The sequence below is a fragment of the Chaetomium globosum genome, genomic scaffold (genome assembly GCF_000143365.1).
Source record: "Chaetomium globosum CBS 148.51 scaffold_5 genomic scaffold, whole genome shotgun sequence".
NCBI lineage: Eukaryota > Fungi > Ascomycota > Sordariomycetes > Sordariales > Chaetomiaceae > Chaetomium > Chaetomium globosum.
In genome coordinates this window covers 3,762,411-3,787,772 of record NT_165980.1, presented here as the reverse complement: position 1 = coordinate 3,787,772, position 25,362 = coordinate 3,762,411, and the positions used below count along the sequence as shown (strand labels likewise).

General features: G+C 54.9%; 7 protein-coding genes across 7 annotated transcripts; 5 read left to right on the top strand and 2 right to left on the bottom strand.

Annotated features, from left to right (window-relative positions):
• Positions 1-99: 99 nt before the first annotated feature.
• On the bottom strand, positions 100-1,569 carry CHGG_08077 (aldehyde dehydrogenase; the record flags this gene model as incomplete). The annotated part of the gene is made up of 2 exons (XM_001225732.1): positions 100-383; positions 435-1,569. 2 exons carry the CDS (start codon positions 1,567-1,569, stop codon positions 100-102), a joined length of 1,419 nt encoding a protein of 472 aa, XP_001225733.1.
• A 1,412-nt stretch (positions 1,570-2,981) lies between these two features.
• Positions 2,982-7,212, top strand: CHGG_08076 (uncharacterized protein; the record flags this gene model as incomplete). The annotated part of the gene is made up of 3 exons (XM_001225731.1): positions 2,982-3,160; positions 3,226-5,430; positions 5,481-7,212. The coding sequence occupies 3 exons, from the start codon at positions 2,982-2,984 to the stop codon at positions 7,210-7,212; spliced, it is 4,116 nt and encodes a 1,371-aa protein (XP_001225732.1).
• A 329-nt stretch (positions 7,213-7,541) lies between these two features.
• Positions 7,542-13,534, bottom strand: CHGG_08075 (uncharacterized protein; the record flags this gene model as incomplete). The annotated part of the gene is made up of 14 exons (XM_001225730.1): positions 7,542-7,754; positions 7,835-8,010; positions 8,071-8,133; positions 8,679-9,061; positions 9,144-9,271; positions 9,334-10,041; positions 10,142-10,227; positions 10,287-10,751; positions 10,894-11,060; positions 11,606-11,799; positions 11,853-12,559; positions 12,634-12,973; positions 13,282-13,304; positions 13,384-13,534. 14 exons carry the CDS (start codon positions 13,532-13,534, stop codon positions 7,542-7,544), a joined length of 3,804 nt encoding a protein of 1,267 aa, XP_001225731.1.
• Positions 13,535-15,725: 2,191 nt separating this feature from the next.
• On the top strand, positions 15,726-17,147 carry CHGG_08074 (uncharacterized protein; the record flags this gene model as incomplete). The annotated part of the gene is made up of 2 exons (XM_001225729.1): positions 15,726-15,847; positions 15,926-17,147. The coding sequence occupies 2 exons, from the start codon at positions 15,726-15,728 to the stop codon at positions 17,145-17,147; spliced, it is 1,344 nt and encodes a 447-aa protein (XP_001225730.1).
• Positions 17,148-17,932: 785 nt separating this feature from the next.
• Positions 17,933-18,241, top strand: CHGG_08073 (uncharacterized protein; the record flags this gene model as incomplete). Its single annotated transcript, XM_001225728.1, has 1 exon — positions 17,933-18,241. One exon carries the CDS (start codon positions 17,933-17,935, stop codon positions 18,239-18,241), a length of 309 nt encoding a protein of 102 aa, XP_001225729.1.
• A 1,554-nt stretch (positions 18,242-19,795) lies between these two features.
• On the top strand, positions 19,796-23,347 carry CHGG_08072 (uncharacterized protein; the record flags this gene model as incomplete). The annotated part of the gene is made up of 4 exons (XM_001225727.1): positions 19,796-20,574; positions 20,633-20,846; positions 20,960-22,293; positions 22,345-23,347. The coding sequence occupies 4 exons, from the start codon at positions 19,796-19,798 to the stop codon at positions 23,345-23,347; spliced, it is 3,330 nt and encodes a 1,109-aa protein (XP_001225728.1).
• Positions 23,348-24,329: 982 nt separating this feature from the next.
• Positions 24,330-25,010, top strand: CHGG_08071 (uncharacterized protein; the record flags this gene model as incomplete). Its single annotated transcript, XM_001225726.1, has 4 exons — positions 24,330-24,351; positions 24,403-24,423; positions 24,582-24,812; positions 24,931-25,010. The coding sequence occupies 4 exons, from the start codon at positions 24,330-24,332 to the stop codon at positions 25,008-25,010; spliced, it is 354 nt and encodes a 117-aa protein (XP_001225727.1).
• Between the last annotated feature and the right edge of the window lie 352 nt (positions 25,011-25,362).

Genomic DNA, 25,362 nt, shown 5'->3' with positions numbered 1-25,362 from the left:
TCCATAGCCTGGTAGTTATGACACGATCCCAAAATGAATGACACCTTAACAACGCCACATCACGTTCCCGAACCCATCACCACACCGCCCCTAGCCACTTCACTTGGGAAAGTGCAAACACTTGGTGTAGGCATACGACAGCAAGCCCTGCTTGCCCATCTCCCCTCCGAACCCGCTGTCCTTGATGCCCGAGAAGTAGGCGCCAAAGTTGGGCCGCTCAAACTGGTTAATCCAGACGCCGCCCGCCTCAAGCCGGCGCGCGATACGCTCAGCTCGCGCTAAGTCCGATGAGTAGACTGACGCCCCCAACCCGGCGTTGGCGAGGTTGGACCGCTTGATGACATCGTCTTCATCAGACCAGGAGAGGATGGGTAGGACGGGGCCTAACTAGCGTTAGCATGGAGAGGAAAGGGGGCCCGAGACGGGGAACTTACCGAACTGCTCTTCCTGCACCAGCAACGACTCCTCCGGCGGCCTCGACACAATTGTCGGCGGCAACCAGAACCCTTTCCCCTTGACCTCCTCCGTCTTGCCGCCCGTGACAATCTTGTACCCCTTATTCCTACAATCCTCAATAATCCCCTTCACGACCTCATACTGAACGCGGTTATCCACCGGCCCAAACACACTCGGCGCAAGCCCGTCCTCCTGAATCGCAAATTGCTTTTCCACCACCTCCACCAACCTGTCCAAAAACTCATCATAGATACTCTCATGCACATAGATCCGCTTACTCGCGACACACACCTGGCCGGCGTTGAAGAACCCCCCACTCGCAACAGCCGGCACCGCAACATCCAGATCCGCATCATCACACACAATACACGCATCATTCCCCGCCAGCTCCAGCGTAACCTTCTTCAGCGTCTTCGCACACGCCGCCATCACCTTCTTCCCCACCGCAATCGTACCCGTAAAACTGATCTTCGCAATCCCCGGGTGCGCCGTCATCGCAGCCCCCAGCTCCGCCCCCCCATTCAGCACCTGAAAGACGCCCGGCGGGAGCACCCCGCGACTGAGCTCCACCCACCGCATCACCGCGTACGGCGTGCTGGGCGACGGCTTCACGATGACGCAGTTTCCCGTCACCAGCGCCGAGACCACCTTGATGTTGGACAGGATCAGCGGGAAGTTCCACGGGCAGATGGCGGCGACGGTGCCGAGGGGGATGTGCGTAGCCACGACGCGGGAGTGCGTGTCCTCGTGCTGCACTTCGTCTTGGAGCGCCGTTTGGGAGTAGTACAGGCACTGGGCGACGCTGGCCTGCACGTCGATGTCGGCGAGGATCTTGGACTTGCCGGTTTCTTTCATGAGGATGCTGGCGAGCTCGGAGGCGTTGGCGCGGAGGATGTCGGCCAGTTGGATGAGGAGGGCTTGGCGCTCGGGGACGGTGGTCTGCGACCACTTGGTGAAGGCTTGTTGTGCCGCGGTGACGGCATCTTCGAAGTCTTCGGCGGTTGCGACGGGGCATTCCCAGAGCTCTTCTTCTGTTCGCGGGTCGGTTACCCGGTGCGTCTCTTTGCTGCTGCGCAGCTCGTCGTTGACGATGTTGTAGAACTGGGGTTGCATTTTTTGGTGTGCGCTGATATTGATTGGGTTGGTGGTGTTGGTAGATCACTTTGCGTCACGGTATGGAGGAGGGAAGGGGGAATTGTGAGTTGCTAAAAGGGATCGTGTACTTTTCCATGCCGATCTATATATTTACCACATCCATTTGAGATCGTTCCCGACGGCCTTTATTAAATACCCGGAGTACCTTTTCCCAGGGGTTGGCCAACAACTCTTGGGTGCGGAGAATGAGGGGCCCATTGCTCGGTTGATATGCCGCGCTGGCGGGCTGGGGGAACTTGGAAACGCCGACGGTTGCGACATCCTTTTATCATGTTGTTTCAGCAGTTGGTCCTAGGAAAGAAGTGAGACTAGGTGTTGCTCCAGCTAAGCGGCCTGAACCACTCATCAATATTGATCATGAATATTTTTGGCCAAGATAACAGAAAGGTTGTCTCCATTTCCAAAATACCTAAACAAACTAGTCGGGTCAACCCTTGACTGAGCCTAGCTTAGCGCATGAGGCTTGGAGCGGAGATGTCATGGAGAAGTTGTGGAGTTGCAGATCATCGAGTTGTTGAGCGCGTCGTCCCTATAACATCGGGTGAGTCCGCCCCTTCTATCCGACTGTAATTCGAGTGGTGTATTTGTTCGCAGTGTGTGTTGCAATAATTGAAAGGGGATTGGCAATCGAGGCAACCGAGTTCGTCGAGGCGAGAACGGGGCTCTGATAGGGTTAGGGTACTGGATAGTGAGGAATGGAGTTCCCCGACAACCTCCTTCTCCAAACGGCCGCTGGCGCGTGACGGAGCTGGCCGAAGCCAATCAACGCGGGGCCTTAATCAGCGGGTGCGCCCGCAAATAACCCCACCATGCTGATAAGCTCCAGTGCTGGCAATCGAGAAAGGGCGGAGAACTTGGTGGCCAGCAACCCTCATTCGCTCCTACCCGGTTTCTTTCATGATGGTAATTGGAAAGTTAGAACAGAAAACAGGAGCACTAGCTGCAACCCCGTCCTACCCCAAAACGTATTCGTTTATGGCAGACGAGGAGCGGAGGCGGTGCGGGTCATCCTGGTCATCTGGCGGGCAGTTTTGGGGATGGAGATCAACTGTACCTTAGGTACCAAACATAATAAGGAAGGTGGCGTCCTCTTTCCGAGCTTGCCACTCGGCTTCTTCATATCTTCAACTCACTTCACTACACCGTGATCCAGTCACTCGCCTTGCTGGACGGGGCACTCTGCGAGAGATCTTAAAAAACATAGCACAGGTTCTACCAAGTACCAACCCCGCCGTTGCCACTAGTTCACCAGTTCTCCTTGACCCAACTACCGTTTTTCGAGTTCCTCGGTTCCGTTCTTTTTCGAACATCAGCAGAACCAAAAAACATCACCACCCACGGGTCAAGTCATCCCGGGGGCGACCTTGACCATGACTCCCTCTGCTGTACCTCCGGAACCCGCCACGGTGCCCTCCGCGATACTGACCACCACTTTCGACGACACTCTTCGCTTCTACCTTAATGGCACCCGTGTTGTGCTCGACGAGGTCGACCCCGAAGTTACACTACTTGAATATCTCCGGGGTATTGGTTTAACAGGGACCAAGCTGTACGTTCATATCCCCTGATAACTCCTCCTGTCGCGCCGCATGATACTGACGATATTTGCCACAGAGGTTGCAGCGAAGGCGGTTGCGGCGCCTGCACAGTCGTTGTCTCGCAGTATAACCCGACAACGAAGAAGATATATCACGCTAGCGTCAATGCCTGCCTCGCACCCCTCGCCTCCGTCGACGGAAAACATGTCATCACCGTGGAGGGTATCGGGAACGTCAGGCGGCCCCACCCGGCTCAGGAACGTGTGGCAAAGAGCAACGGCTCCCAATGCGGCTTCTGTACCCCGGGCATCGTCATGAGCTTGTATGCTCTTCTCAGGAACAACCAGGCACCGACCGAGCACGATATCGAGGAGGCATTCGATGGAAATCTGTGTCGCTGTACGGGATACCGGCCCATCCTAGACGCTGCGCAAACGTTCAGCGTGAAGAGGGAAGCGAGTGGGGCTAATGGGTGTGGGAATGCGAAGGCGAATGGGGGGAGTGGCTGTTGTATGGAGAACGGTGATGGCGGCGGATGTTGCAAGGATGGGAAGGTGGACGGCGTCGACGACCAACAGATCAAGAGATTCACACCGCCGGGGTTCATCGAGTACAAACCGGACACCGAACTCATCTTTCCCCCGGCACTGAAAAAGCACACGTTTAAGCCGCTGGCTTTCGGAAACAAGCGCAAGAAGTGGCTCCGCCCTGTAACCCTACACCAACTGCTCGAGATCAAGAGCGAGTATCCGAGCGCGAAGTTAATAGGCGGGAGCACCGAGACGCAGATCGAGATCAAGTTCAAGGCGCTTCAGTACCCGGTCTCGGTGTTTGTTGGGGACATCCCGGAACTAAGGCAGTACTCCTTGAAGGAAGACCATCTGGAGATCGGAGGCAACATCACGCTTACGGACCTTGAAGGTGTCTGTCAGGAGGCCTTGAGGCACTATGGAGAGGACCGGGGCCAGATATTCACCGCCATCTACAAGCAGCTCAAGTACTTTGCAGGGAGGCAGATCAGGAATGTCGGCACGCCAGCTGGAAACCTAGTTACGGCATCTCCCATTTCGGATTTGAACCCGGTTTTTATGGCCGCAGATGCTGTTCTCGTTGCAAAGACTCTGAGCCAGGACGTTGAAATCCCCATGTCAGAGTTCTTCCAGGGCTATCGCCGAACGGCGCTACCAGCGGATGCAGTTCTCGCGGCGATTCGCATCCCGCTCACACAAGAGAAGAACGAGTTTTTCCGAGCCTACAAACAAGCGAAGCGGAAGGACGATGATATTGCAATCGTTACGTCTGCCCTGAAACTTCGGTTGAGTGACGATGGGGTTATCGAGCAAGCGAATCTCGTCTATGGCGGCATGGCTCCGACGACGGTGGCAGCGAAACAAGCGAATGGGTTCCTCGTGGGGAGAAAGTTCGCCGAGTTGGAGACCCTTGAAGGGGCTATGAACGCCCTGGGACAGGACTTTGATCTGCAGTTCGGCGTGCCCGGCGGTATGGCGTCGTACCGAAAGTCATTGGCTCTAGGTTTCTTCTACCGGTTCTACCATGAGGTAATGGAATCGCTCGGCGGAAAGGCCGATGTGGAAGCGGTTCCCGAACTCGAGAGAGATATCTCTAGGGGAAAAGAGGACCATACCGCGGCCGAAGCGTATATGCAGGAAACGCTCGGAAAGTCCAACCCCCATGTCGCGGCCTTGAAGCAAGTCACTGGCGAGGCGCAATACACGGATGACATACCGCCCATGAAGAACGAGCTGTACGGGTGCCTGGTGCTCTCAACGAAAGCTCACGCAAAGCTCAAGTCGGTCGACCACACTCCGGCCCTTGACATTCCTGGTGTGGTAGACTATGTCGATAAGACAGATATGCCGAGCGCCCGCGCAAACCGCTGGGGCGCGCCACATTTCCAAGAGACCTTCTTTGCCGAAGATGAGGTCTATACGGCTGGCCAACCCATCGGGTTGGTTCTGGCTACTTCGGCGGCCCGGGCGGCCGAGGGTGCCCGCGCCGTTAAGGTCGAGTATGAGGAGCTGCCTGCCATTTTCACCATTGAGGAGGCTATTGAAAAGGAGAGCTTCTTTGAGTTCTTCAGGGAGCTTAAGAAGGGCGATTCCGAGGGAGCATTCAAGAATTGCGATCATGTCTTCACTGGTACTGCCCGGATGGGAGGACAGGAGCACTTTTACTTGGAGACAAATGCGTCTATCGTGATTCCGAAGCCTGAAGATGGTGAGATGGAGATTTGGTCCAGTACCCAGAACCCCAACGAAGCGTGAGTGTCATATCTCGAGTTGTATCGAATCGTCTGCTAACTTCTTCTAGTCAGGCATACGCGGCACAGGTTTGCAACGTCCAGAGCAACAAGATCGTCGTCAAGGTCAAACGCATGGGCGGAGGTTTCGGCGGCAAGGAGTCCCGCTCAGTCCAACTCAGCTCGATCCTCGCGTTAGCGGCACAGAAAACGCGCAGGCCGGTCCGTTGCATGCTCACGCGCGAGGAGGACATGCTCACCACTGGTCAGCGACACCCCTTCTTAGGACGATGGAAGGTGGGCGTGAACAAAGACGGTAAGATCCAGGCGCTCGATCTTGACATCTTCAATAATGCCGGCTGGAGTTGGGATCTTAGCGCCGCTGTGTGCGAGCGTGCCATGACACACTCCGATGGCTGTTACATGATCCCCAATATCCACGTTCGCGGCCGCATTTGCAGAACGAATACCATGTCAAATACGGCATTCCGCGGGTTCGGCGGTCCCCAGGGCATGTTTATCGCCGAGTCCTTCATGTCCGAGGTGGCCGACCGCCTGAGAATTCCTGTGGAGAAGTTCCGGGAGATCAACATGTATAAGCCGGAAGCGCTCACCCACTTCAACCAACCCCTGACCGACTGGCATGTACCCCTTATGTACAAGCAGGTCCAGGAGGAATCCGACTATGCGAACCGCCGCGAATCCATCACCAAGTTCAACGCTGATCACAAATGGCGCAAGCGAGGGCTGGCTCTGATTCCTACCAAATTCGGTATCTCATTCACAGCCCTCTGGTTCAACCAGGCCGGAGCGCTGGTCCATATCTACCATGACGGGTCTGTTCTTGTCGCCCACGGGGGAACAGAAATGGGTCAAGGTTTGCACACAAAGATGACCATGATCGCCGCGCAAGCCCTCAACGTCCCGATGGAGGACGTCTACATTTCTGAAACCGCCACCAACACCGTCGCCAACGCGTCGGCCACTGCCGCGTCTGCCTCCTCCGACCTCAACGGCTACGCCATCCACAACGCCTGTGAACAGCTCAACGAGCGCCTGGCCCCCTACCGTGCCAAGCTCGGCCCCTCGGCAACCCTCAAAGAACTCGCCCACGCTGCCTACTTCGATCGCGTGAACCTCTCAGCCCAGGGCTTCTACAAGACACCCGAAATCGGCTATACCTGGGGCGAAAACAAGGGTAAGATGTTCTTCTACTTCACGCAGGGTGTGACCGCCGCCGAGGTCGAGATCGACACCCTCACAGGGTCCTGGACCTGTCTACGAGCCGACGTCAAGATGGACGTCGGCCGCTCCATCAACCCAGCCATCGACTACGGCCAGATCCAGGGCGCCTTCATCCAGGGCGTGGGCCTGTTCACCATGGAAGAGTCCCTCTGGCTGCGCAACGGGCCCCTCAAGGGCAGCTTGTTCACCCGCGGGCCCGGCGCTTACAAGATCCCCTCGTTCCGCGACATCCCGCAGGTCTGGAACGTCAGCCTGCTCAAGGACGTCGAGTGGCAGGACCTGCGCACCATCCAGCGGAGCCGCGGCGTCGGCGAGCCGCCGCTGTTCATGGGCAGTGCCGTGTTCTTTGCGATCCGCGACGCGCTGAAGGCGGCGCGCGCGCAGTACGGCGTCGAGGCGGCGGTGGGCGTGGATTCCAAGGATGAGAGCGATGGGCTGCTCCGGTTGGAGAGTCCGGCCACGCCGGAGAGGATTAGACTGGCTTGTGTCGATCCTATTGTGGAGAGGGCTCGGGTGAAGGCTAAGGAGGGAGAGAGGAGTTTCTTCATCGCTATTTAGGCTTGGGATTGGGGCTGTGGTGTGATTTGGACTATTTGGGTGCCATGAGATAGTTTGATGATTCAAGTCTTCTGTTTGAGTGGCATGCTATCTAGCGGTTGAGCTTGCGGTGGTGTACTTGGATCCCGACCTGTCATCATTGGTCCTTTTTAGGGTAAATTGCACGAATTTTCACCCCTGCCCAGCGTCAATAACAATCCATCTTCCGTTAAGCTGAAGGTCAAAGCTACCTCTATATCCTCAAGCTGGCAACTGAGTGCCCTGTATGGCTGGAAGTGACGGCCCCTGCCCAAAAATGTGCGGCCCTCCTCCATATGCTCAACAGCAACTTACCCCGATCCACCTTCAAAACTCAGTCGCAGATATTTGTTCTGCAAGATCTCCTCCAACTGTTTATCATTACAATAGTGGGCCAGGTTGATCGCCTTGGTCGCCCACTCCTTGGCGCGGTCGGTCTCATGGACGCTGTAGCAGTCGATGGCGTGGTTGAAGGACGTCGTCGCCATCCACTCGAGTTCTTCCTCGGGCCAGGCTGCTTGACTCTGTAGGAACAGTAAGTATAACGCATTCTTCGGCGGGGAGGGACTTGGCCAGGGGGTTGGAAATGGGGGTGATGGCTTACCTCGCGCAACTCCCTCGCCTTGTCGCATGCCTCTTCGAGCAACCGCATCGCCAGGGCATCGTCCAGTGGTAGGGTCGCCTGGAACAGGCAGCGCGTGTACTTGGCCAACTTGACGGCGTCAAAGTTCTCGAGGACCCAGATCTCGTTGACAATTTTGCGCATGGTCGAGTACAGGGCTTGAAACGGTTAGTCGTTAGGGGTGGTGGACAAAAGATGTAAAGCAAAGGGGGCCATACCTTGCCCTGGAGCCTGGGCTCTGAGTAAACTATCTGCCATGGCCTGGAGTCGCCGTGATATTCCTACATGGTGCCGTCCTTTGAACAATGTTTCCCAGGTCGTCCCATTGTTTCAGAGCAATCGCCGCCTCGAAGTCGAAGGCGAGTAATGTGGCATGCTTTCGAAGCATGTCAGCTGCTGACTGCTCATCTAGCTGCGGCAAGTACTCGGGCAGCTCGGAGTCAAACGCCGTGACATGTTTTCGCAGAGTGGCGTAGTCCTCCTGTTGTTTGTCGACATTGTCTTGTGTTCGCGCCAGCGAGACCAGCGCAGATGAGATGATGAAGTGTGAGAAGAGTGTTTTCAGGGACAACTCAACTTTGGAATTGATATCCGGGGGGAAGTGACCGATGATGCCGACGCAGGCGCTTAACATCCTCACAACCCAGCGGAGCTCCCAGACCGCGGTGTTCTTCAATGCAAGGTTGTACGCGTTTCTGCTAAACCATTCGAGCTCATCCACAGTAAAAAGCTTTTGTTCCGAGGAACCCCTTTCTTTTTGCCGCTCAAGTGCTAGGATGACTACCACTATCAGTAATTGCCGCGTTGGCAGGGAAGGTTCACTGACCATCATCAAACTCTTGACACAAATCATTCACGATAGCATTGAGATCTGTCCCTGGCCGCTCTGCCAGCAAGTTTAACAAACGGATGGTGCACCGGAACAGAGCTGGAAGATGTATTGAGCTCGGTTCTTTGTACTCATATTTTTCTTGGAGCTTCTTCAAAGCGGAAATGGCGCACAAGATGTCGCCAGCCTTCTGAGATTCCGCTATGCAGGCACCAAGATAGTCGATATGATCCGGCGCCTGGCCGATAGTTTCAAGGCACTTCTCGGCAAGAGTGCGGTCTTCGACCCGGATTGCCACTTTGAATGCGAGGTAGGCCGTCATGGGCTCTTTCCAGCTCTGCGCGGACATCTTGTGAATGATGGATGAAGCAGAGTCTAAGCTGTTTCTTGCAAGCGCGCACATGAGTAGCTTCCTTGCCACTGTCAGCACCTCCTCCGTGAGCTTACCATGAGCTGACTTACCTCTCTAGCTTGGATATGTTCCTGGAGCCGCAGCGTTGAAAGACAGCGTGCAACGATAACTGGCACCAGCTCTCGGCTAAGTCATATTGACCCTGGCTGTAACTCAATTCCAGCTTCTTCCAAAGCAACTGCAAGACGTTAGCCCTTCGTTAGGAGAACGATTCGACCTGCCTACCGCTTGCGCTGCTACGGCCGCCTCCGCACTTAAGGGATTAGTCAAACACTTGAGCACGCCTTGCACAGTGTTGATTGTTTCGACCGAGTCCCGTTGGTTCGTGATCATCCACATTCGCGTTACGACTGCTTTTTCTATCCACCCGTCATTTTCCTGGCTGCCTAACGCTACGATGAAGTCGTCTAGGACAGCACAGCCAGCCCCAGGACTCTTGTCGTGTAGTTTTCGGATGTGGTGCATGATTAACTTGAACCCTGAGTCGGAGAAGGAGAAGTTTCGTATAATGTGCCGTAGAACGTCGCCGTAAGCATCGCTGTCAAAGACCTCCGCGGGCGTTTTTGTTAGTAGTTCGAGCTTGAGTAATGAGATAACGAATTTATTGCCAGCTTCCGCCTCGATAAACTCGACGTAACTTTTGGCTTTATCCAGTCCCTCCGGAGTACCGGTACCCAGAAGTGCGGTCACTAGGCCTTGGAGGATTGCGAGCCGCAGCTCGACGCCTTCGCGGGATAATTGTTCAAGTTCCTGGCTGTTGATCACATCGTTGGCTCGCTGAAACCACTTGACCGCAATCGGAAAGTCGCTCCGGGCTGCCAAGGACTTCCCGATCTCGTACAGCACGTCTGCAAGCCGTTCGGTATACTCGGGCGTAAGGAACTGGCGAAGGAGTTCGGCTTTGGCGTACATGTGCTCGGCAACGTCGAGTCTGTCTTCTACCCAGCACTGAATAAGTTAGCGCAGTGTCCCAAGGCAACGTGGACCTGCCTACCATTGCTGTCCTCATGATGAAGTACTCCACCTCCAGACACTGACATTCCCTCACTTCCTCCTCAGGAAGGTCTTTCGACATATTCTGCAGCCACCCCTTATAGTCGGTTGTGGACTGGACCACCTTGCCGGCCAATTCGACTTCCCCCAGCATCTGCTCACGTCAGCCACCCCCCTTATAGGACGCGCTCCCGACTTACCAACGCAATCCCTCACGACTTTCAACCCCAACTTCATCAACCTCACCACCACCCCCACCCGCCCATTCCCCCTGGGCCTCGCCACACCCAACAAATGGAACGCAAGCACCCTCCCATACAGGTACAGTCTCCCCAACCTCCCAAGTTTGGGTTTCCCCTTCCCATCTCCCCCTCCACCCCCACCACCACCACCGCTCTTACCCTCTCCCCTCCCCCCATCTACCCCCTCCCCCTCCCCCTCCCTCTCCTTCTCCCTCCACCCCCTCCACAACCTTGTACAAACATTCCACAACCCCGTCGCCAACTCGTCCACCTCCGGATCGCCGCTCAGGTCCGGGACGTAGGTCTGCTGGCACACATGCAGGTGTGCGGCATGCTTGGCGATGTCGGCGACGAGGGATTCGGTGAGAGGCGTGTCGGCGGGTTCGGGGCCGGTGAGGATGGTGCGGAGGCGGGTTGCGAATTCTGTTTTTGGGGGGGGGGGGTTGCATGGGGGTGTGGTTAGTGGTTTGGTTGTGTTTTTGTTGTTGGTTGGGGGTGTTGTGGTACTGTGTTGATAGGGTTGTGGGGTTGGGCTTTCTGGAGGGGGGCATGGGGATCAACATACCGATTGCTGCTTCGATTCGCTTTTCAGATTTATTGCTTGACTGAGAGGCAGCATGCCTGGGTGCTCGTGCGGAGGAGGCATCACGGATTGGAACACGCGGTTCGAAAGGGGTCGTTGGTTTCGGACCACAGTCCGAAGCGGCGATGTTATGTTTGGTGGATTGGGATCTAGAAAACAGCAGAAACCGGTAATGTTTTTGAACGGTATATAGGTATCAGGCAACGCCGAGAAAAAGAAAAGAAAGAAATTGGTGGCAGGTGGTGAATTTCTGCCTGAATACCTCAACGACCATCCCAAGGAAGGTACGATGATAACACCTCCCTCCACCCGAATATAATGGCCTCGCAACCATGTTTCTTGTTCGGGAAGGAATATTCTCCCATCCTAAATGCAACCCGTCCTTTTCTGTGTTCCATGTATAAAAATCCAGTATCCTCCAATACACCAATGAAATCTAAAAAGAAATGTACAGATATATGTACCAAACCCGCCCCAAAACTGAGTGGCGACAACTGTGGTCTTTTGTTGCGTCCGTTCAAGACCCAGAATTTTGGGATAATGCGGCGACGGTCTGTCGCTATGTGAGCTTGTTTATCAAGGCCGTGTATAGTTATAGGTTGTGGTCGGGGTCGTGGGGAAGGAAATTCCCGATAATTAGGCTCGGGCTATACCGGTCAGCAACTTGGTGATCGATAGAAAGCAGAGCACCTACATTTTGTGATCGTCTCTGCGAATCCTAAAGGAGAAACAGCAGTTGATGACGCGTTTCTTTGGATCATTAGGGTTTTGCAGCGAGCAGGCTGTAAGGAGTGTGTCGTGGGCCGCGTCGAATGCGATGGTTCCAAACTCTTCCCAGTACCTGACGTTGGATTCTTCTGTTAAAATTTGATGAAGGGCAATTTTTCCCTGGCACATGGTTAGTTGGGGCATGTCAAACTCTGTTGCGAGGCTAGACTCACTCCTCGTAGGTCCTCGACCGGCACGCCGATGAGCTCGGCCATCTCTTTGTTTCCTCTAAAAATCTCGCCCGTCCGTCTCCAGCAACAGGCTGGGACGGCCATGCTAGCAAACACACGGTCGTAGTCCATGAGCGTCCGCTCGAACCACATTTCAACCAACACGAGGTCCATATCGGTCAAATCCTTGATCTTCTCACGAAACTTGGGCCGGAAGCGATCGAGCTGCCTCAGGATCTTCTGTTTCGACGACGCGGAGACATGGCCATCAAGGTAGCTCCCAAGGCGGGTGTACCCGTTGATGTAGTTGAACGGCTTCAACAGCCCCGCCTCGTACTTGGCCTGCAGAACCTGGCGCATGCGCTCTTCAGGCGCACTGCCCGACGGATCGGCCGCTTGGAGGTAGTATGCGCGGGTTTTATCCACCGGGAGGGCGCTGTCGGGCCTGGGAATGCCTTTGCCCTGCTCGGCATTCGGCGGAGGCGCGGAGCTCCCCTGGACCGTACTCGGAGGGAGCATGGCGGTGCCGCTGGGGAATCCCGAGGCCGCGTCGGGCTGGTTCTGGTCATCGCTCAAGCTGGTTTGCAAAAAGTCACTCAAGAGATCCCACTCATGCTTGAGCTCGGGCGCGGCTACATGGCTGGGGTGGAAGTTGTGCATAGCGTGGTAAGGGTTCTGTGAAGCCAGCCAGACGTCAGAGAAGCCGGAAACTGCGGAGCGGTAAGCGTCAGCTCCTGCGAACCTCAGACACGGACGGGGCCCCGGGGGAGTTCTAGCCACCTACACTGACTCATGGCTTCCAAGGTGCTGCCCGTTATGCTAGGTACGGGTGTGGGTTGCACGAGCTGGATGGGGTTATTGCTCCGGTCCGCTAGCGCCGCCGCGTCAAAGGCGGCCTTCGCCACCTGTACCGGGCCGTTGCTCATGGCCGAGTCAAACGAGGGTGGTTTCATGGCGCCGGCATTTTGGTTGATAGAGCTGCTGGGTCCCGGATCCGGCTGCGACGTAGGGTCCTGGACGGAGGATGGGGCCAGACTTTTGGACTTTTTGGTCTCCTGCTCACGGGGCTCATCGTGACATAGGTGCCCAATGTTGCGCTTGATGCATCTTGTACATGGCCTCTCCTGTTCACAACACACAATGCGGGTCAATGTCTGCCCGGCAACCGAACCAATGGTCCGAGATACGGTAGGGGGGAGGACACATACGAGATCACACGTCATGTGCTAGGCAGCAGGACATGGTTAGCCATTAGAACGACTGAACTTGTGCATCTTGTTGCCGTATACGGCTGAGTGGACGCTTGTGTGTCGCTGCAGGGCGCACGCCGCGGTGGCAGGCCCAACCGCGACACCCGCCGAAGTGGAAGGGGGGGCATAATTGTTGGACAGGGGTTGTGTGTACGTCTGGCGCATTGGGATCAGTGACTTACAGATCGGCGGCAGTAGATGCAGGCTGCAAAGAAGGCGGACACAGTTAGCGTAGGGGATACGCAGAAGGGAGGGGAGGGCGACACAGCGCGCCACTAACTCACCATGGTTCACTTTGCGGCGCTTCTTGGGGGTCCTTTGGGCGTTGTCGGCGGCAGATGCACGCTGATCGTGGGGTTGGGCCTCCTCGTCCTCGGACCTGGAGTTTTTGCCCTCGCTCCCGGTCGTCCTCTCCATGGCTTCGGGTGCCGTCATTGTCTAGTGGGAACAGCTCCCATTGGGTCTCGGGGTTACGCAATGGGCGTCCAGTTCGCAGCTCATTTGAGCAGGGCCGGCGGCTCCTCGCAGGTATTGGTGACAATTCGATGGCGGTTCCGACGTAGCGGCTGCTATTCTGGTGTTTCCCGGAGCTGCCAGGTGCTGCTGCTGGCGCTGCGTGTCCCAAAATCTGCCACTGCTGTTGTGCTGTCCTTCGGTTCCCTGCTGCTGCAAATGTTGTCTCGGCTTGCTTGTGACGGTTGAGGGCGGCTGTGGTCGGCTCGAGTTGCCGTGATAACTATCGCGTGTTCCGAGGTGGTTATTTTCTTTGTATGGCTATAAAAAGCATGGCGCTGTGGAATTGATACCATTCCGCGGGCCGTCACGATTGTCGAGGCGTAGATGTTGCAGTCAGGTGGCAGTCGCTGGCTCGAGTCGAGAAGCCGGAAATCGCTCTCCACCTGCTAGGCAATCCGTGGACCTTTGTGGGCGCAGGCACAGCACAGCGAGCGGGTCGGGCTGCCGGGGTGGCTTTTGGCTTGCCGGGGCGGGGCGAAGTCCATCAGAACCGAGGGGTAACTTTTTTGGCACTAACAGGGGTTAGGTGGGACCCCTGCCCGATCGGCTCAGATTTGTGTTTTCCGATTCCCGTCTGTTTCTGATCTCAACTTCGACTCCGTCGGCTTCTGAGCTCTCAATTTTTACTCTGACAGTATCCAAAAAATGTAGCCCATTGCTGTAACGGCCTCAAAACGCCAAGCCGACCCTCGGCGCAACTCAATTTCTTCCCATTGTCAGCACGCAGTGTTGAGTCTGTCATCATGCGAGTTATTTCCATTTCTGGTTGGCTTCCTTGAACCTCGGCCAGCAAGCCGTGCCAGCCTATCCTTTCTATGCATCAGTTCCAGGAGCTGAGTCCGGTCCCTGCATCAGAGCACCTTTGCTTCACAGGCCCCGATTTTCTATGTGGGATTATGGGCCCTATAGACTGGCCTTCTGGGACAAATTGGACCATCCCAGAATTAATGAACGATGTGACTTGGAGGGCTTTTTCTGTACTTGGTAGGTACCTATGTGCATACCATCAAATGCACCCCCAAACAAGCGCCCCAACTATCTACCACCAAAACGACCCTTCTTAACGCGTGACTTCGAGATCGAGGTTGTTTTTGAGATGGGTGTCTCTGGGTTTCTCGATACACAAGACGGGTTGAGACAGGAATACGACGTGCACGCTTAAATCTTGTGGTTCTGTTTCACCACAGCCAACTCTGACCGACTTTCGAAGCAACCTATGCCGCTCGTTTTGCTGAGCGCCACTAATCAATCATCCATGACCTCTCTGAGTTTACTTGTCGCCCAAGGGCCTTCGGGGGGAAAGCACTTCGGAGCCAGCCTCATCCGAACATCGAGGTTATGTCAGCATGAAAACATTAGCTTTAGTTAGTTAACTAACTAACTAATGTTCGCGACCTAGAACTTTTGACGGAGAGAAATCCCAACACTAGGTTGCCTACCTCACACAGTAGAAATGACATGGCCCTCTTCTGTGTGCTCCTGCCTCCCGTCCCTTCATGCAGTCAAATTCAGATGCAAGTGGTAGCAGAGTAACGGGTAGACAGTCTTGGCATACCCGATTTACGCAGCTGACTGTCATGGATAAGGGGCAAGCCTCATATGGTTTAATTCCAACAATATTCCATATTTTATGAGATCTATGGTCATTCTTTCGTCATCAACAAAAATCATGTTTTCGGTGACCTCATATTGGCTGTTGTTAGATTTGCATCCTTTCTCTTCAGGGCTGAGAAGGGAACCGGCAGACCGGGTATTCGGATGTGGGGTGAGCTGATGATTTGGTGGAGCTCCGCATTTTCGTGAGTTCCTCAAAATGCTGGCTGGGCAGCTGGGACACCTTACCCACCATCTTGCCTTCCATCGCGTTCCCGCCATTCATTAACTACCTAATTCGGAGTCCATCCCGCCATTCATCTCACTTCGCGATTACCTTTTCTCTCATTACCATCTCTCTTACTCGGCTTCCACTTGCCTGCTACTTTCATTGTGCTGCCGACTACTCGTTGGAGACCACAGGTACTGAGACTTCACCTGATCCTTTCTTTCCCACTTCGCACCGTGGGATTCGGCCCTGGTCTTGGTGGCCCGCTCCGATCCCGCTACTACAGCCATGCCACCTCCAAATACCCCAGAGGAAGGGGTGGCAGCGACAACCTTACGGCCAGCTGATGATGACAACTTTCGAGCATCATCCCCAAGCAGCGCCATGGCCCATGCATCACAAGAAGATGCGTACGTTTCAAATTTAGATTATCAAAACATCGAGTACGTCGAGCCAGTCGACGAAACTCTCCTTTGCCCGGTGTGCAGAACACCATTCCATTCGCCCATAACCACACCATGCGGTCACACCTTTTGTGCAGGTTGTATCAACCGAGCACTGGAGACACAGCCAAGGTGCCCAATCGATCGGCAACCGATCAACAAGACGTGCGACTACGGGCGACTACCCTTAATTATCAAGGAGCAGTTGGATCGCCTCCAAGTCCGATGCCCAAACAAAGGGTGTGACTACCAGTGCCCCCGTGAGCACCTCGAGGGCCACTATGAGCGTCGTTGCGAGTACACTCAGGTCCGATGCCCGGATTCGACCTGCTCCCGGCTTACCCCACGACGGGACTCGGCGGTGGAAAATGGGTGCCTCCACAAGGACGCTATCTGCGAATTCTGTCATAAAACGGTAGCCTTCGTGGAATTGAGCACACACTACAACTTCGATTGCGAAGGTGCCATGGCCGAGTGCCCGGAATGCAAGGAACAGGTTGTGCGCCACTGCCTCGTAAAACATCGGGCACAAGATTGTGCGGAGGAGACCACCTCATGCAAGTGGCATACTGGGGGCTGCAAGGTGGTCGACAAGCGCCGGATCGTCCAGGACCATGAACAAAGTGGATGCCCTTCTGAGGCCGTGGGTCGTTTGATACAGCAGCAGGTTGAAGACCGCAAAATCATTGACGAGCTGGTCAGACGACTCAATAAATTTGAACTTGCCCAGGGCAAGAATCCCGAGCGGCGGTTCACCCAGCGAGCCCGGGTTGGTAGCTCGATGGCAAGCTCCTCCCGCAACCCCACATCCGCCAACGTCCCGGACATTACTCTCAACAACAACATGCCTCCCTTGTTCCCAGACTCGACGGACGATGGCGCAGTGGGAGGATCGCCAGAGGATTACCTGCTGGCACAATTCGAGAGGCTAGAGACCGAAGTGGAGCTCCTCCGGAAGCAGGCTTTGGAGATGGACGCCCACCGGTCCCACATCATTCACCAGCAAGCGACGCACTTTAACGAACACCTCGCAGAAATTGGCAACAAGGTCGGCGTCGTCAACATGCACATGTCCTGGCTCATGAGCCTGCAGCGTCAGAGCCATGCGCAACAGCGTGCCGGGTCGACTGCGGGGTCCGCCAACTCTGGGATGTCTCACGGAAGTGCCACTAGTGGCGCAAGGCCGGGATCTTCTGGCGAAGGCAGCAGCACGGGGGAGAGCCGGCGAAGTAGTGAGGGGAGGTCGGAGACTCTCCACCGGTTGTGAAGTTATGGATGGTGATGACGACGATTGTGCTTCTTTGTATGTGTCTCGTCTGGGCTACTGGGCAGTCTTGGAGTTGGCTGAGGGGCGGATGTTGAAGTGATGAATACTTTTAGGAGTTAGGTGTCGATCTACCGTCAGTGCAAAGGGTTATACTAGTAGATTCCCTCAAGGGAAACGGCGTTACCAGGATTGGGAGGATGGGGGTGTTCAGGAGGACTGATATGTCCGTGTCACATACTGTGAAACTACTACAATATATATACCACACGTAGGTGTCTACCATCGACTTAATTGAGCTAAGAAAGCACACTCAATATGGATAACTAGTTTTCTCTGTCTTGTCCAACCACCTTTCCGCCCCGTGATGGCGTTGAATAGGAGGTCGTCCCAACAGAGTGCTTATCGATAACGTAATCTATCACCTTTCCGGCCACACCACCTTTCCGGCCACTTTCCAGCCCCGCACCCCACCACGTCCACTTTGGATGCACCTTACCATGCCATCGTACCCGGCAAAATGCCAAAGCCTCTACAGCACGAAGATAGGATCCAATTAGCCCCTAGAGGCCTTACGTTCAGGCCAAATCAAAAGCATTCGCAACGCTGCAGCCGCATTTGACGTACCAAATACGACTTTATAAGAACGCGTCAAGGGGGGTACTACACGTCAACAAGCGCAAGTCAAGAGTCGAAAGCTACTCCCGACCGAAGAAGCTGCCCTGATTCAATGGATCGAATCATTGGACGACCGTGGGATGTCGCCAACGATCGGTTATATCCGACAGATGGCCAACCTTCTTCTCCGCGAGCGTGGAGGCTTCACTTTACTCGACGCGTCTCTTACATCCACCCCGGTCCCGGCAATGACTGTCGGGGAGAACTGGGTCCAGCGGCTTCTTCATCGGCATCCCCATCTGAACACGAAGTATTCTAGGAAGTACCACTATCAACAAGCCTTATGCGAAGACCCAGAGAAGATTTCAGCGTGGTTTGCACGGGTGCAAAAGACCATCAACGAGTACGGAGTCCTCGACGTGGATATCTACAACTTTGACGAGACCGGCTTCCAGATGGGTGTTGCAAGTACATCCTAAGTGGTTACTCGGTCTGACCGACGGAACCGACCTGTTGTTATTCAGCTAGGGAACCGAGAGTGGACGACAGTCAATGAATGCATCAACGCAACTGGTTGGGCACTTGATCCATTGATTATCTTCGAAGGGAAAGTCCACATTTCAACGTGGTAAGAAGGCTCACTCTTGCCGAAGACATGGCGGATTGGAGTTAGCGATAACGGCTGGACAACCGATCAGCTTACTTTCGAGTGGCTTCGAGAGGTCTTCGAGCCACAAACTCGAAACCGAACTGTTGGTCGATAACTATCGGCTTCTTATTCTCGATGGTCATGGAAGTCATTCGATCCCTGAATTCGACAAATTCTGTACTGAGCATCGGATCCTTACAGAGTGCATGCCTCCGCACTCGTCGCACCACCTCCAGCCTCTTGACGTCAGCTGTTTCGCTGTGCTGAAGCGGACGTACGGCGACCTTGTCAAAGCGATGATAGCACTCGGGGTTTATCACATCGACAACCCAAGGTTCCTCGAACTGTTTCTTGAAGCTCGGAAAAAGACGTTCAGCACAAGGAACATCGTAAGTGGCTTTAGGGCTACAGGGCTCTCGCCTCTCGATCCAACTCAGGTTCTTTGTCGGCTACAAACCAAGATACGGACACCGAGTCCCCCTCCTACCCCTATCCAACCGCCAAATCTGCCTCTCAAAACGCCAGTAAACATAGTCGAGCTTGACTCTCTCCAGAGGAAACGCCAGAGAGAGATAAGCCCAACAGATCAGGCGCTTCAGAAAATCATCAAGGGCTGCCAGATGGCGATGCACAACGCTACTCTTTTGCAGGAAGAGAACTCGCGACTTCGAGCTGAAAATGGTCGACAAAAGAGAAAGCGGGCACGCCGAGCTTTCATTCAAACAGGAGGTACTATGACGATTGGAGGAGGGATGACACACATCGGGGCCTCCCAGAATGCTCGTCAGAAGGGTCAAGGAAGCCAGGAAGCTCGTCGAGAGGTCGAAGAAGGAGAGGTGGGGCCATCGGACACGACTGCGCCAAAGGCGCGAAAGCGTGCACAGGCAAAGTGTAGTATCTGCGGCTCAATCGAACACAACACCAGGAAATGCCCATGTAAATAAGGACTCGAATTACAAAGATTGTATTTCGAATAGACTCTCTTTTGCGTTGTGGGGTGTTTCCAAAGTGGACGTGGTGGGGTGCGGGGCTGGGAAGTGGCCGGAAAGGTGGTGTGGCCGGAAAGGTGATAGATTACGTTAACTAAGCAACATTCGCTTACCTAACGAATAATTCCACCGGTCTTCCATTGCTTGCTCTTGCGTCAGCAACGGCCCTGTAGCAAACAGGGGAGGCCAGGCTGCAATCCCTCGTACCCTCCCAGCCGGAGCTCTGTTTAAACCCCGCCATCAACCCAAACTGGTCGTGAAGCCGGAAGCGCTGGCAACATCCGTTACGCTTCTTAACCTTTCATTTCTGTTTCTAATCTTTCTGTCGGCTTCCGTTTTTCTTCAATTTCTTCCCGGCATCAATTTTCCCGAGGACGCCGTTGACAAACGAGACTATGGATCCGAACGAGCAGCCCCCCCCGGCAGCAACGCCCGATGCGCCAGACCAAGAGACAATGGAGCAAATCCGTCGACGGCGACTGGCGAAACTTGGAGGTCCGTCGGGAACAAGCACACCTGCCGCAGGGTCACAAAAAACAGAGGCATCGCCTGCCCCCGGACAAGGTTCCCCAGGGTCCTCAAACGATAAAGAGGCCGAGAAAACGGCGCCGGTGAACACTCAGCCCAAATCCAAAATCTCGTCTACCCCGGCAGCGGCGACCCCCCAGAGCGCCAACAGTCCGAGCAGTAGCAGACCAGGTACTACCAACAATGACGGCTTTCGTGGGAAGAGACATGTGTCGGATGTTGACGGGCCTTCAGCAAGCGCGCCGCCCAAAAAGCAGACGGCCCCCGCCGCACAGGAAACGATCGACGACTATGCCGACCGCATCCTCTCGACGATATTCCGCTTCACCGTCGATCCGAGCCGCACGACCAGCGCAAGCGGACAGAAGCTAGCCTTCTTGCCGAACCTCAGCGCGGACCTCACGGATGAAGGCGCGCCGCTCAAGCTATCTGTTGATAGGTTGGAGGAGGCGATTATGGAGGTTGCCACGGCCATCCCACACGATAAACCGCTGTTCGACTACCTCCTGCCGTGCTGGAAGCGGGTGGTCAAGACGATAAAGGTGCTCCGTAACCCGACTCCAGAGAAAGAGGCGTTGCTTAAGGAGGCCAGGAGGTTATGCTTCAGCAACTGCATATTTGCGTTGACTGTGCCGGAGCTGTTCAGGTAGGTTCGAGGTTGGGGGCTGCTTCGTGGCCGGTGCTGACATTTTGGGGTCGTGGAGCCGAGAGCCGAACCCGCTTCACGACACGTTAGTACCCTATCTACTGCGCGAAGTAGAAACCGATAACGGGTTGTGTATGGACTTCTTTGGAGAGGCCATAGCTCGTCTGGAGGAGGACGAGACTATTGCTGGGCTGTTTACCAAGGCCATGGTGGACATCAGCAACAAGTTGTCTACGATGAACATGAACGATGACTACAAGCCCTGCGTCAACGTGAGTTCGAAGCTTGATTGGCGAGCTCCCGTTGCTGACCTTCCCAGGCCCTCTTGACCTACTCCAGGTTTCCACCGCTCCTGAATGCCTTGGCACAAGATCCGTGTTTCCAGATGGCACTGTCGGCCCCTGGGATTGAGAAAAACACGATCCTTGGACCGTTTTTTAGGATATCGCCTCTCCAACCAGAAGTTACTACGGTCTACTTCGCAGGGCCAAGAACGATGGATAAGGGGCGTATCCAGGCGTCACAAAGCGCCCTGCAGATGACACTGGGGGCGCACCAGACGGACCTTAGGACCATCGCCAACGCCTTCATCCGCGCGAGCCCCCAGGCCAGAAACAAGATCCTGGATTGGTTTGCCTACGTCATGAACGCCAACCACAAGAGGCGAGCCATGCAAGTCGATCCGAGGGAGGTTTCGTCTGACGGCTTCATGATCAATGTTACTGTCATTCTCGATATGCTGTGTGAGCCCTTCATGGACAGCAACTTTTCCAAGGTGGAACGTATCGACATTGGTTATTTCAGGAGGAATCCGAGGGTTGACATCAAGGACGAGACGAAGCTCAACGCGGACCAGGCGCAATCCGATGCCTTCTACGCAAACAAGCTGGAAGGGGAGTCGAATTTCATCACGGAGATTTTCTTCTTGACTCTGGCAGCACATCATTATGGCAGCGAGGCAGCAAATTCCAAGATGAAGAACCTTGATCGGGATATCAAGCACTACGAGAAGAACATCGCTATGATGGAGGGAGAGCGGCACAAACTCATTCATCGGCCGGAGCAGCTTCGATTACTGGACGAGGCGGTTAAGCGGCACACGGCCGTATTGGAGCGCGCCATGGCGATGAAATTCTCGATCGAGGGCATCTTATTGGAACAGAAGATGCAAAGTCGGTCGCTGCAGTTCATGCGCTATGTCACTGTATGGCTGTTGAGAGTCGCCAGCCAGACAGAGTACACCCCGGACAAGCCGCTCAAACTTCCTCTGTCTGTGGATCAGCCGGAGGCCTTCAAGTGCCTGCCAGAGTACGCACTGCAGGACATTGTCGACAACTTCAAGTTTGTCTTCCGCTACATCCCGCAGGTCATTTTGTCTGCAGCGGGCGACGAGATGATCGCGCTCTGCATCACGTTCCTGGAGTCGTCCGAGTACATAAAGAATCCGTACCTAAAATCGTCCCTCGTCACGCTGCTGTCGCATGGGACATGGCCGACCTACCACATGAAGAAGGGGGTCCTAGGCGATGCAATGACCAGCAGCAAATTCGCAAACGACTACCTGCTGCACGCCGTCATGAAATTCTACATCGAGTGCGAGTCTACGGGTGCTCATACGGCGTTTTACGACAAGTTCAACATCCGGTTCGAGATCTTCCAGGTTATTAAATGTATTTGGCCCAACGACCTATACCGGCAACAACTCGTCCAATCTAGCAGGTAAGTTGCCTTCCTTGTACACTTCTCGCTCTTTGATACTGACTCTAGCAGATCGAACCGCACGTTCTTCGTCCGTTTCGTCAACCTCTTGATGAACGACGCGACGTACGTCCTAGATGAAGGCCTCAGCAAGTTTCCCAAGATTCACGACCTGCAAGCCCGCCTTCGGGACCCCACCCTCTCACAAGAAGACCGCGAGAAGACCGAAGAGGAACTCCGCACGGCTGAGGGCCAGGCAACGTCGTACATGCAGCTGGCCAACGAGACGGTCAGCATGATGAAGCTCTTCACCAGCTCTCTCGTCGACTCCTTCACCATGCCCGAGATTGTCCAGCGCCTAGCCGGCATGCTGGACTACAACCTTGAGATCCTGACGGGTCCCAAGTCCAAAACCTTGAAGGTCGAGAACCCCGAAAAGTATTACTTCAACCCCAAAACCCTCCTCCCGGAGCTCGTCGACATCTACCTCAACCTCAGCGAGTCTTCAACCTTTATCGAAGCTGTCGCCGCCGACGGCCGCTCCTACTCGCCCGCCACAATGAAGATGACGGCATTCATCCTGCGCAACAAGCACCTCAAAGACGAAAAGGACATCCTCGCCTGGGAGGTGCTCGCCGCGCAGATCGAGAGCGCCAAGGAGGCGCTGGACCGCGCCGATCTCGACTACGACGACGCCCCGGCCGAGTTCGAGGACCCCATCATGGGCATCCTCATGTCCGACCCGGTGGTGCTGCCGTCGAAAGCATGTTGTCGACCGGTCCACTATCACGCAGCATCTGCTGAGCGACCCCAAGGACCCCTATACGAGGCAGCCGATGAGCATCGAGGATGTGGTGCCGGACACGGAGCTGCAGGGGAGGATCGAGGCGTGGAAGGCGGAGAGGCGGGCGAAGGCGAGGGGGGAGGGCGAGGCAATGGATACGACGGAGTGAGGGGTGGTTCTGGTTTAGGAGTGGGGATAGAGGAGTGCATGCATGGACGGGGTTGCACGAGAATGGAAACAATGAGTTTGTCTTTTACCTTTTGGACCGGATTTGGCTGGGCTGTGGCATAGATTCTTGGTCTTGGGAGGCCAAAGGCCGTTGGCTTGCTTTCCCGGGTTTGGGAGTTGGCAGGGGACGGAAAGGGGGGTACTGTTTTTCATGTATTGGTTTGTGTGAAGGCAACTCAAATACACTTCCTTTGACAGAATCGTCTGGGTAGGACGGTAAGGCGGTTGGTCTCTATACCTGTCAACCGGCCTTCCCGCAGTTGCGGCTGAAGTCTATCAGCTGCTTGATCAAGTGAAGTTGTGGGGGTAGACTCTTTATATTGTGACCTCACCAACACAAAGCCGGTCCCCCAACTCCAACGCTGTTCCGGTCCTGATTCTATTCCTCAGAGCAAACAATCTTCGTCATGGCCCGTAGACCAGTCTCGTCTCACCCAACAACCTCCCCACCGCCAGATAACGGATCCATAACCCAAATACGACTCCTACCTACTCGCCCATCTCGCAGATATCGGCAAGCATTAATGGGGTCAATCGATGAATTCCGGATCCCCCGATTCCTCTCCCGTCGCTCGGACTTATTCTTTATTCCGTCCTTATCCCCATCAGCCTTATCTGCGGCTGCGGCAGCCACATTCCTTCGGACTACTTAACACGTTTACCGTGCCTCACCTACTTCCAATGAGCAGTGTTTGTTCTGGAACAGATGGGACATTTCTTACGATATGTTTCAGCTGGCTCCGTCAAAAGTCCGCGAGTAGCTAAATCCGGTCACTAACTCCTATAAAGCGCTTGGGAGATATCAAGTTCGGCCGAGCCGGGAATAACACGAAGGGTCAACAGATGGCGTTAGAGCGGATAATGCATGGCGAATCCGATGACGACGTCGTGCAGACCCCACTGAGAGGGGCCAAGATGCGGGGTGAGGGAGGGTCTGGGTTTGAGTATAAGAGGGTGTCTGCTTGTCATCCGTTTTCGGGATATTGGATCCCGAAACTCAACCATAGGTAACACGGTGAGAATCGAGGCATAAACAACAACAAACATGACTAAGGTTCTTTTGACAGGTGAGTGAAATTGAAACTGTAATCTCGTCTCACCACTAACACATACTATAGGTGGCTCCGGCTTCATTGCTGGTGAGTTGAAACACAACAAGCATCTCTCTCAGTTGTCCCGCCAGGCTAGGGGTCGAGACCACGTCCCGAGTCAGACGATGGCTGCCCGAATCTAGCGACGATATCCACATTCATGAGATCCCTTACCCAAACCGCACCCCTGCTAACACTACACCCAGCCCACATCCTCGAACAGCTGCTTGCCAAAGGCCACAGCGTCGTAACAACCGTCCGCAGCGAGGACAAAGCGGCCAAGATCCGCGAAGCGTACCCCTCACAAGCCGCCTCGGGCGACCTTGTCGTCGCCATCGTCCCCGACATCGCTCAGCCCGACGCCTTCGATGAGGTGGTCAAGACGCCCGGCCTGGAGGTGGTCCTCCACACGGCCTCGCCCTTCCACTTCAAATTCAGTGCGTCACCCTCACCCACATCTTGGCCAGAAACAAAAGAGATGACAGGCAGCCCATTGACGGCAGTCAAGTCTCTCTTTTGATTCTAGTTAGAATGCTTTAACTACTGCCTGATCAGACTTCCCCCTCCTTTCATCCCGCCTTGTCCGTTCGTTCCTCGGACCGATACGATGTCTTGCCGCTCGGCGCGCTGCTTAATCCCGCTTTTGTGATTCGACTGCGATACCTGATTACGCACGACCATATCAACATCACTATCGTTTCGCTTCTACCATTCAAAGCTCATTCTGAATTCTTCGCCATGCTGGAGCAATATCTCTTCTGTGGCCGCCCGCTGTCTCGGCTCAAGACTCGCTAGTTCTTGCTGCTTTTCGTCTTCCTAGCTGTCTTCGTCGTGTTTCGCCTCCCTTTTACCCTCCTCGGTTCCATCTCTGCGAGCCCCAAGTTACGATCCATGGGGAGTCAGTTCTCTATACCTAATTCGTTATAGAGCCCCTGCATGAACAAACTCAACCCGTCCAAGTAAATCTTCTCGCCCGGCCGCGTAATC